This window comes from Perkinsus marinus, assembly GCF_000006405.1.
Source record: "Perkinsus marinus ATCC 50983 genomic scaffold scf_1104296929318, whole genome shotgun sequence".
NCBI classification, from domain to species: domain Eukaryota; phylum Perkinsozoa; order Perkinsida; family Perkinsidae; genus Perkinsus; species Perkinsus marinus.
In genome coordinates, this window is record NW_003216498.1 from 847,400 (window position 1) to 857,641 (window position 10,242).

Consider the following 10,242-nt stretch of genomic DNA (forward strand, 5'->3'; position numbering starts at 1 on the left):
CCTGGACCAGCATAGGTCAGTCACCCAAAATTTTGCAGGGGAAGCCGCAGTAGCGAGGGGATAGGGGCACGACGTAGACATCACCCACACAGAGCCATTCTCTGATCAAACGGTAGAGCGCGTGCCTTCTAATACGCCAACCCAGGTTCAAAACCTACGTGTTGCAACTGCAAAGATTTCCGGAGCTTCGTCGCTATCAGGCTCTACCGGAGCCCATTGGACCGCCAGTAACGGGGACGCCTCTCCAGAACAGCTCAGGATCGATAACGGCTTGCTCAAGACCTCTCTGAGAATACAACCACAATTTTAATGCCATCCAAACACCCAACACTTCGAGTCTAAGCAAGTTCTAGGCACCGTTGGTCGAAATAGGTCTTGCGTTCGACGAATTTGAAGTGTAATTTTTCAGCAGTCTACGAAAATCGAACTTTTATCTCGAATTTGAACTTTCATTCCGTGAAAAACTCCTTCCATCTTTTTTCTGATTCTTTCTTCCACTTAATGAGTTTGAAATTGAAAAGGTGTAGACAGTAGCGAGAAGGAGGACCCGCGACTCACCCGTGGCTGCCGCCAGTTTCCTCATCTACCCGGAAGATCGCAGCACACCCACTTTCAAGTCCAGCCAAGATCCAAACCTTATCACGATTCCGCATAGCGTGTATGCCCAAGCACTTCTTGCTCGGTCGTATCTCCGTATGAGGCCGCAGCTTCAGCACTGCTGCCGTTTCCAGAGAGGAAGGGTGTAGTATAGAACTCGGAACAGTGTAGAGTACAGCATGGCCATCACAGAACAGCACGCATAGTATGCCTGAGGACTCATGGAGGCCGGTGGTAACTAGGAGTGTACTCACCGATCCTTGTCGAGGTCGCGCTGAATTCCACCCAGTGGAAGTCTGCAACCTGGCCGCCCACAATCAGCCGTCGAACGCTCTGCACCTTGTCCTTCTCCAATGGCCACAACTGAACGGGGAGGATGTCTCAGCTTACAGCGATCGGAAGGTAGCGGTTGTACTTCAATGATGGATTCAGTGCGGGAGGCCAAAGCCACGACCATAGGCCTGGTCTCATAGGATGGCGACAGCGACATCAGTTCTTGCGATCGTCCTGAAAAGTCACATCCGGGAGGAGGATCTTAACATCCTCCCTTACCTGCATTAATGATCCATCCTTGGCCATCGACCCATGCGCCCTCCCCTGGCCTAACCTGGGCTGTGTCGGGGGCGGCAGGGTCAGGCACATGCTCGAACACAACTTCGAGGGGCTCGGCACTGTGAACTGCCTTCGTTGCTGCACTCGCGATATCTTCCGTTGTGATATCCTACGCAGAGGAATCGAAGACCCACAAGCCGACTGCTTACTTCGAATTCACCCCGGCCAGCGCTCCATAGGGCGAAGAGGTCAGGTGGGTGAGGGAATGGCTCAGGCTGAGGCAACAGGAGAACCTTGCCGATCGAGTTCAACCATGAACGCTTACAAGTTTGGGACGCGCGCTTCTGAGTGCTGTCCAAAACCGAGAGGTCATAGATTTGGGGATGATTGGGGCACCACAGTTGGCACAGACCTTCCGAGCTGAGGGTTGGAGAGCGCTGCATGCATCACAGGCCTGAGAATACTAAGTGGAGGGTACTGCCGCATGGTGTAGTAGCGTACCCTGTAACCCGGTGGTGGCAGCTCCTGACCTCTGATCGCTAGCGTGCTGACAGGCTCCGATCCGATCGGAGGGACTACTGTCAGAGGGCTTATTGGTAGACCGCCTATGACAGTCGGCTGAGGAAAGAAAAGAATAACAATAGAGACGAGGCTAGAGACTATGCTCACCACGGAGCCTTCGCGTCTTTTTTTGGTCGTCCCCTTGGGGGTCATTTCATGGCCGCATTCTGTGCACTGCATTTGACGACATGGATTTATAGTGCCGCATTCGGAACATGCCTATATGACAGACTAACAGGTCGCTGGGGAAGGACTCGAATTACCTTCTTGCCAGCACCAACACCCTTACTCTGCCGGCCCCTGCCTGACCCATTCTTGGCTCCCTTCGGCCTCCCGCGTTTCTTCGACAGGGAGCCCTGCGAAGATTCACCCAACATTTCATTGGGGAGAGGGGATTGGCCTTGGGTGGGGTTGCTGAGTTGGGCGAAGGCGGCGAGAGCGGCTGCCTGATTAGGAGAAGAAATTCCGATAAAACATCGTCACCCAGAATTGAACATACAACCACACGAAAGCTAACTGGCGTTTATACCACTACACCAAGTACTCCACACTACAATCATACAGAGAGAAGCCCGCGTATGCTCGAGAGAACTAGAAGTGCCGATCGCATTGCAGAACAGCACAAGCCACCAAAACATTGGCGAAGCCTTGCTACGTTTCTCTACGACACCTCCGCCACCCAGCACTACCTCGAGGCCTGCATCGGTCGTCACTGCTTCTAAACCACCAAGCCCTTCTACTGCGGAACCCAATAAGCCTCCCATCTGCTCAGGGCTGAAGGCCACAGTGGGCTCCCCTTGCTGACCTCTCATGCCCGGGATGCTGGCATGAACACCCCCAGGAGGTGTAGCAGATGACATTGCAATGAACCCCCTATAGCCAACAATCATATACTCAAAGTCATCCCTCGCCTCCGCATGATACCGACTCTATCGATGACTTTGACGAGCCCTATGCGTGTCCCGATTAACTTCATGCTATGTACATCACCCCGGAAGCCTCGGTGTAACCCATTCACCGTGAACTGGACCATTCGACATGCTTTTACCGCGACATCGAGGATCAGCTCGTTCTGTCGAATATGGTTGACCGCCCGACATGGCTTGAAAAAATCAACGAATTCCTCCATAAAATTCCTTTAGTTCCGATTGCCTCGCCACCGGAACGCTATGTGGCTAGAGAAAACAGTACTAATGCTTGCCACACGGGGTGGGAAGATACACATTACAGCAACCTCTGGTTCAGCATCTTCTGTTCAAATTGCCCAGATGTAGTCAGGCGTCGTTTCGAGCAACTTTGTTGATGCTGCGATTTTCGGGTTGTGCACTGGAGAATAAGTGAGATCTATCGATCACTTCGTTAAACTACGGCACTTGGTGATAAAAATCAGTCAGTCAGAACGTCAGAACGTCTGACTCAGAGGTCTCCAGTTGGAAGGAAAGATTATGTGCCACCGCCACTAGCAGGAAGCCACTTGCATTGCCCCTTCCTTCACTGACTAGGCACATAGGAATGATAGGAGGTGACCATCACCCAGGGCCTGGTACGAGAAGCTTCGTCATTCACCTCGCCACTGGCCAAGGTCGTGTGAGACCTCACGGGCGTTCATTAGGGGCAAAGTCCGTCCTTACGACTGGCATCCCCGACTGATGTGATGCTAGGAGCCCATCGTGACGAGCGACTGGACTAAAACGCGGTATGTCACTGATGCTACGACTAGTTACAGATGCTGGAAGCCTCTGTAAAAGACCGCCTCTTGCCGAAAGCTCAAAGTTGTATATGGGCGTGACGCGCGCAGAACCGTCACGCGCCACGAAATTCGCACGCGTTGAAATTTCCTTCGCGGTGGCCTAACGGGCAACCACCAATCAGAGTAAGAACGATATCATCATAGGCCGACCCTCAGATAGAGGGTCGCCTAACTAAGGACGCCATTTGGCACGCATTCTTCTTACTCGCTGGCATGATTCACAAAACTCCGGCTACTAGCCGTGGCAAACTCAGAGACCACCATTGCACACTCGAAGCCTCGAAGTGCCCAATATCACTTACTGGACTACTATCGTCTTAGTTGACATTAGCTTTAACAACCCATGCCGTCGACAGAGGCCTACGTCCCCTGTTTGCATGATCCTCAAGTGATACGAACGGCTATTATAAAACCACAAAGACTGGCCTCGCAAGAATCGGATCGTCTCGAGATCTCTGGAAGGGAACTCATCGGGGATGACAGGTATTTCACGTGAGTGAGAGCAGCCCTTGAACTATCACAATGAACTGACGTAACAGATTACTTTCAGATCAGCGAACGAAGTCGGATTACAACTGTATAAGCTGTGGCCAGGCAAGAATCGTAAGACTACCCTTACTCGACCCTTGGGGGCATCGCTGAACTCAGGCTTCTACCATGGTGGTGCTATCATGCTGGGCCCAAGAGAAGACCTAGGATTCAACATCTGCCTTTGGATGTTCGTTCTGGTGAGTTCCGATGCATCCAGAGAACTCGTAGTAAGGACGAAGTTAGCCTCCACTGAAGTGTTCGTGAGGATAGTAGATACGCTGGCCAGGTACCAGCATCGATGTATTTCCTTGGTGTTGCACCCTGGCTTTGGCGGGACGATGACCGAGGCTATGGAGTCTTCGTTGTAGCTGAGGATACCCTTCTTTGGGTGGAAGATGGTTCTTGTCTTGTTAGGTCGTGATCAATCTGTGTCTTTTCCTTCTCACCTGCACCATGTTCCTGATGACAACAATGACTGACCCTGGGATAATCCCCAGAAGGGAGATACAGGTAGGCATTTGCTTGGGCTACCCATACCGCTCGTGAGTGATTTCGTCTCTTATGCTTTCAAATTACATGAAACCTCTGATCTGCGAGTTTGTGAGGGACAGTGGCCGAAAACCACAACACGGAACCCGTACACTGGGTCCGTGATTCGTGGCTTTCGGCAACTGCAAGGTGGTTGATCCCTCGTGGCTGGTCTCCCAACGTAGACCAGACCAGATGTGAACAACTACCTCTCGCTAGACCTCGGTTAAATAAGAAAAAAAAATAATGCCCCGTACAATGACACGAGCTGACTCGTGTTCATCGTTGAGGCCGCCATATTCTGCACGTATGAACATGAGACGGACCAATACTCGAATGCCCGAAACCTGTGAATCAGCACAATCGGGACATGAACTGAAAACTCTCCGACCGGCTTTCACCTACGGAAAAACTGCGATGCTGTTTTTCCTCCGAAAGATAACTACTGCATAGTTGGGGCGAGATAGGCTGAGTAGTGGTGCTTCTCGCCTGGCATCGTAGCTGAGTATGGACTGACGTGCTCGGGGATACTCTTAGTCATAGTTGAACCTGGATGGTACACGACGTTGAGGGTTTCCAAAAACATACGAAACACCAAGATCCTCCGAGATCTCTTTCGCTTGTGGGATGTCATTCTCACTGAGCAGAGAGAAGTCCTCTGTTGCCGATTCAATAGTGATGATTCCAACAGACTGAGCACTGGTGTGGCTCAGCCTCGGACGTGTTAGTAACGACCAAGCGACTACCTATTAGAAAGCGAGCAATGACCGATCAAGACACAAGGTCCTGTAGCTCTAAAGACATCCCGGGTCAATTTTCGGCCATAGCATACGCATCCTAATGTAACCGCACTGACCTCGATGATGATTGAGAATGGCGCCTTCTGATAGGAAACAACTTGCATATAGCATCCAGCCTCGATACGCATAGTGCCAAGTCTGGGCGACCTTGCGTTCATCGATTCCCTTCCAGATAGCCTCGGCGTCTTCTGTCGCCACGCGCGAACAACTGGGCCTCGTTCCGCACTCGTATGAGGATTCTTTGTACTTGCGTACCGATACTGGCTTGTTGGACTTCCAACACGAAGTCCAACCAGATGAGCTCACAGATGAGCAGATGAACGAAGGGTAGGGACAGTAGAGTCATAAGGCTGCGAGGGTGGTTCCATTGAACTCAGTTATAAGTGGTGTCGAACGTGTCGAGTGGTGCGCCCACCGAGAGCCTCCCATTGCGCTGATTGTGACAACTGTGTCATGCAGTTTGATCATCATTGCCCTTTTGTTGGTAACTGCGTTGGCCGACGAAACTACTTGTACGTGGTGAAGTCCTTTGTAACAGTGGGGATCTCTATCGTAGATACTTCAACATGTTTATATATGCAGCACTGTGTCTTGGTGCTTCTGTCATTGTAGGATTGGTATTATGGACCTCAGGCCAGCGAAGTGAGACGTCACTTTCGGACAACACTATAACTGTAAGTCGGCTGGCATCAATATGCATCTCCGTATTAGATAGAGCCTTTCTCAGTTGCTCGTAACAATAGTGTCGATCCCAACAGCTATAGTTATGCTACTTGGAGTCATTCTCGGCTGTTATCATGCGTGAGTCACTACCCAGTCACGTCATCGCATCTACCACCGTGTGTTTCAGATGGCTAGCATACGCAGGGTACACTACTAAGGAGTACCTCACTGGACGCCGTTCGCATGACACTGGTCGGCATCTTAGCACTTTAAGCTCACGAGGGCCGAGTCTTATACCGGACCTCACTCAAGAGGTAGAGTGTTGAAGCTTTCAACTCTGCATAGCTCGCGGCCAGGTTCGAATTAGATCTGGAGCGATAGATCTCTGTGAGAGAACTTCGTCTGTTCAAGAGATGCAAGAGCGGCTGTGATCTGTATGTATTTTTTCAATACTGTTCTATTGTAGTCCTGTGACATTTGCATCGCAGTTTTAATTGTTCGATCTGAAATCCTTTGTTCACTACTGGGCCAGGTTATCGTGTTCGTGTCGTGTTCTCCTAGTATTGGAGCATTCTTATCGCTTATTCGCACAATGATCTTCTGAATGAACCATATACTGTATTGGCTATGGATAGCAACCAAGGCACATGGGACTGCCGGGCTCTGCTTGAAAGTCGACCATTCCCCTTGTGGATATTCCCAATGGGACAGCGTGCAAGTTGAAGCCCTTTAATCTGAGGGTTCTACAGAGAAGATAATACTACTCAAACGCCAACACGCAATCGATTACGACAACGGAGCGCAGTCGCAAATCAAATCACCATCTCATCATTGGGAAACTTGAAACCCGCGAGTATTTCCGATGTCTAGTAGCTCTTGTCCGCTGTGCCGCTGGCGGGGGCTTGAGTGGATTCAGCCAATCACGATAAGACCCCAATACACCGAGCCTACGGCCCATACGATGAGATTCACCGGGTGAGTACGCTGGTTGTCAACGTACTAATGGCAGTGACTACCAGCGGCTGGTAGTCGCGGACTTGGTCTTCCGTAGACGAACAAGCCGGTGTTCGCATCTTGGGGTTATCATAGTGGCGTCAATAGATGCAAGAATCTCTTGGCCTCGCCTAACCTGCCAGACTGTGAGTTGTAAGTGATTGGGCCCGATGAGAGGGTTGGCTTTTTGGAAAAGAGAACCCGTCAAAGGCTAAGGTCATCGGTCGATGGGGCCGCGACCCGCATTTTCGAGCGCTGTAGTGGTTGGCGAGTTGTCGCGCCGCTCTGAACTCAATGAAAGTTTGCCTTCGTCAGACGAGACAGCCTGAAACGGGTTCATTAGCTATGCGCTTGCGTGTTGTGTGCGACGACAGTGCGGATGCAGGCGCCCGGTTGTGTTGACTCTCGACTGTCCGAGCGAGCTTTCTATGCTATTCGAACTGTCGCTAGAGGTTCTGATAGAACTTGCACAAAGAATTATACACTCCCTAACATGCGCAAGTCGAGGTTCCCGAACTCCCATCTCAGTGGGAAGGAAATGACGCTAGAAAGTAAATTGACAATGTCGCAGTAGCAGCACACCATGGAGCGCGAACTCGACTGCAGAGACGTTCTGAGCAAGCACAGCGTGGACGACCAAGTCAATAATCCGATCCATCTCCATATTTCAACCAATTTTCCGGCAATATCATATGCTTGTTCTCGAACTCGAACTCTAATCAAATTTACTCCGTGTTCGCTTGCGCGAACATGAACTACCGTGATGGCATTAGGAACAACACATCTGCTGGGCAGACGGTTGTTTTACGATGGTCGTGCTCGCGCGACTTGAGGCTTCCTCATTTTTCGATACCTTCTTTCCTCCTTACGGGCCTTGCTGGTCCTCTTCTTAGACATCATTGGCAACCATCACAAGCACCGCACAATACCATCACTGTGTGTCAACACAATACAACGCAAGTACTATTCAGGGCGAGCGAGATTTCTCACAGTCATTCCGTTGCGTACGAGCTCAAGTAGACTTAAACACAGACACTCCGAATTAAACCTTCGCAAAAGAATTTCTCTTCTCGTAACTGGTTTACCTACGGTTAAGTAAACTTCCCTTATCAGCGAGATCTCAGTTCTCTGCCATTGGGATGCCTGTGCATCATAGGGACCAGCGGCGAGGAGCTGGAGGGGGGTCTACCTATAAGGTATTACAGACAATTGTCACTGACTCCACCAGTGTCAGCCAGGCACAACGCATCATAGGCTCGGGGGCCTTTGGTGTTGTTTACGAGGCGAAGGTGCAGGAGACTGGGGAAACAGTCGCCATCAAAAAAGTGTAGGAACATCTGGGGAGGAAATTCGACGTTGGTAATGGACAGATTTGAAGACAAGAGATTCAAGAACAGGGAACTTCCTACTCTCAAGCAGCTCAAGCATCCCAACATTGTAACGCTAAAGCACGCTTTTCACACCGCAGCGGAGACCCCGACTGATTTGTAGGTTAACGAGAGGTTTGCTCATTGGTTCACTGTTGAATAGGTATCTGAACCTTGTGATGGAATACGTCCCTGATAACTTGTATCAGGTTATGAAGTGGGAAGCCTTTTTGACTCATAGTGAAGGCATGAGGTACCTTGTAGGTATTATGCCAAAGTTAAGGACTATATGCCCTCGCAACTGGTTAAGTTATATTCATATCAACTTCTGCGTGCTGTTGGATATGTGAATGCCAAAGGGTTCGCTCATCGCGATATCAAGCCGCAGAACGTACTAATCTGCCCGTCAACACACACCCTGAAACTATGTGATTTTGGATCCGCTAAGAAGCTCGCCATGGGGGAGGATAATGTGGCATATATATGCAGCAGGTTTTATAGAGCCCCTGAACTCATCTTCGGCTCTACGGGTTATACATCCAAAGTAGTAGTAGTAGTAGTAGTAGTAGTAGTAGTAGTAGTAGTACTCACTTATCAATGACCGCGCGCCACGAAACTATATCAGGTTGACATATGGTCTACAGGCTGTGTTATTGCGGAGATGTGTCTCGGGTGTCCGCTTTTTCCGGGACAAACTGGCGTTGATCAGCTGGTGGAGATAATCAAAGTTCTTGGAACACCAACGGCTGAGCAGGTTGGTACTTACTTGGTCAAGTCGATAGGAATGTTCTCTTAGGTGGCGGCGATGAACCCGAAATATAAAGATTTCAACCCAAGGGTATTCCCGCGTATAAAACCAATCGGGCTTGCTAACGCCCTGCGTGGGCGGCCTCAGATGGACCGAGGCTTTGAAGCTCTACTACGTGTTTTGTTGAGGTTCGAACCAGCGACGCGTATGTCTCCTATTCTGGCGCTGTGTTTGGAATATTTTGAGCAGTTGAGGAATCAGAAGGACCTTGGCCAGGAGATAGAGGCTGCGGGTGGCCTGCCGAAGGAGCTCTTCAAGTTCACCAGTGAGGAGCTCCTAGAAGTTGGTGACTCCAGGCGACTGGCACCTCGGCGTGTTGAGTCACCACAGATAGTGGCTGGCCCCGACAATACTACTCATACCACTCCATCATCATCTTCTTTCAAGTCAGACACGTTTCAACCACTGTCTAATTCTGCTACTATTACAACTAATTCTTCTTGAGCAGCAACAGCACATACCGTCTTTGCGCCGATTCTGTATTCTGTTGCCGTGGTGGTCATCGCTGTCAAAGGCTGCTTGAAAGTACTAGCAGTAGTTGGTAAGCACAATATTACAACATCTATAGTTATATACGGTATTATTATGCTCTTACGATTAGTATTTCTTTCCACTTTCTACTTGCGTCAAATAGGACCATTTGGTATAGTAGGTTTATATTTTTCACAATGGCGATATCAACTAATCTGGAACTACGTCCCACGAATTCAGATTGCACTCCTACATCACAACAGCCTAGGGAGTGCGAGACGGTCCCTATTGGTTACAATGGATATTCGGGTGATTTCCATAAGAGTCGTCGTGCATGAGGAATATAGCAGCATTTCAGATGATGAAGGGTCCGCTACGTCGTCAATTTCTACAGTGAGGCTCAGCAAAGCTCCCCGTTCAGGTAGGCGATCGTTGGTGTTGTAAGTTTGATCGTGTTCCAATCCACAGTGTTTTGGGCTACTTTACAAATCGTTAACATGTGCGGAAAGCGAAGCAGTCTCGCGGACGTTCGGTGCGGTAAATTCACTTGCTCCTGGAGTTGAGATGGAAACAGGTTTACAGCTGCATCTGTGGAACCTGTACATAACCTGCTACATCGGC

At 49.9% G+C, this 10,242-nt stretch overlaps 6 protein-coding genes across 6 annotated transcripts in view; 5 read left to right on the top strand and 1 right to left on the bottom strand.

The window, feature by feature from the left end:
- Positions 1-2,570, bottom strand: part of Pmar_PMAR012593 (hypothetical protein) — a gene marked incomplete at both ends in the record, with an annotated part of 3,476 nt that extends 906 nt beyond the window's left edge. The window contains 11 exons of the mRNA XM_002787768.1: positions 159-286; positions 559-808; positions 852-960; positions 1,013-1,104; positions 1,150-1,318; positions 1,359-1,424; positions 1,475-1,603; positions 1,651-1,767; positions 1,819-1,929; positions 1,974-2,156; positions 2,400-2,570. Coding sequence (XP_002787814.1) covers positions 159-286; positions 559-808; positions 852-960; positions 1,013-1,104; positions 1,150-1,318; positions 1,359-1,424; positions 1,475-1,603; positions 1,651-1,767; positions 1,819-1,929; positions 1,974-2,156; positions 2,400-2,570 — 1,525 coding nt within the window. The remainder of the gene's footprint in view (positions 1-158; positions 287-558; positions 809-851; positions 961-1,012; positions 1,105-1,149; positions 1,319-1,358; positions 1,425-1,474; positions 1,604-1,650; positions 1,768-1,818; positions 1,930-1,973; positions 2,157-2,399) is intronic.
- Positions 2,571-3,803: 1,233 nt separating this feature from the next.
- Pmar_PMAR012594 (hypothetical protein) lies at positions 3,804-4,412 on the top strand (the record flags this gene model as incomplete). The annotated part of the gene is made up of 4 exons (XM_002787769.1): positions 3,804-3,952; positions 4,011-4,063; positions 4,109-4,188; positions 4,278-4,412. 4 exons carry the CDS (start codon positions 3,804-3,806, stop codon positions 4,410-4,412), a joined length of 417 nt encoding a protein of 138 aa, XP_002787815.1.
- A 1,079-nt stretch (positions 4,413-5,491) lies between these two features.
- Pmar_PMAR012595 (hypothetical protein) lies at positions 5,492-5,646 on the top strand (the record flags this gene model as incomplete). The annotated part of the gene is made up of 1 exon (XM_002787770.1): positions 5,492-5,646. A coding segment is annotated over one exon (155 nt), but the record flags the coding sequence as incomplete, so codon positions are not given.
- A 50-nt stretch (positions 5,647-5,696) lies between these two features.
- On the top strand, positions 5,697-5,905 carry Pmar_PMAR012596 (zinc finger protein DHHC domain containing protein, putative; the record flags this gene model as incomplete). The annotated part of the gene is made up of 1 exon (XM_002787771.1): positions 5,697-5,905. A coding segment is annotated over one exon (209 nt), but the record flags the coding sequence as incomplete, so codon positions are not given.
- A 2,209-nt stretch (positions 5,906-8,114) lies between these two features.
- On the top strand, positions 8,115-9,751 carry Pmar_PMAR012597 (glycogen synthase kinase-3 alpha, putative; the record flags this gene model as incomplete). Its single annotated transcript, XM_002787772.1, has 6 exons — positions 8,115-8,302; positions 8,346-8,462; positions 8,506-8,559; positions 8,607-8,886; positions 8,968-9,096; positions 9,139-9,751. 6 exons carry the CDS (start codon positions 8,115-8,117, stop codon positions 9,592-9,594), a joined length of 1,224 nt encoding a protein of 407 aa, XP_002787818.1. The 3' UTR covers positions 9,595-9,751.
- Positions 9,752-10,118: 367 nt separating this feature from the next.
- Pmar_PMAR012598 (hypothetical protein) overlaps positions 10,119-10,242 on the top strand; it is a gene marked incomplete at both ends in the record, with an annotated part of 304 nt that continues 180 nt past the window's right edge. Inside the window, 2 exons of the mRNA XM_002787773.1 lie at positions 10,119-10,158; positions 10,196-10,242. The exon at positions 10,196-10,242 is cut by the window's right edge and continues 4 nt beyond it. Coding sequence (XP_002787819.1) covers positions 10,119-10,158; positions 10,196-10,242 — 87 coding nt within the window. The remainder of the gene's footprint in view (positions 10,159-10,195) is intronic.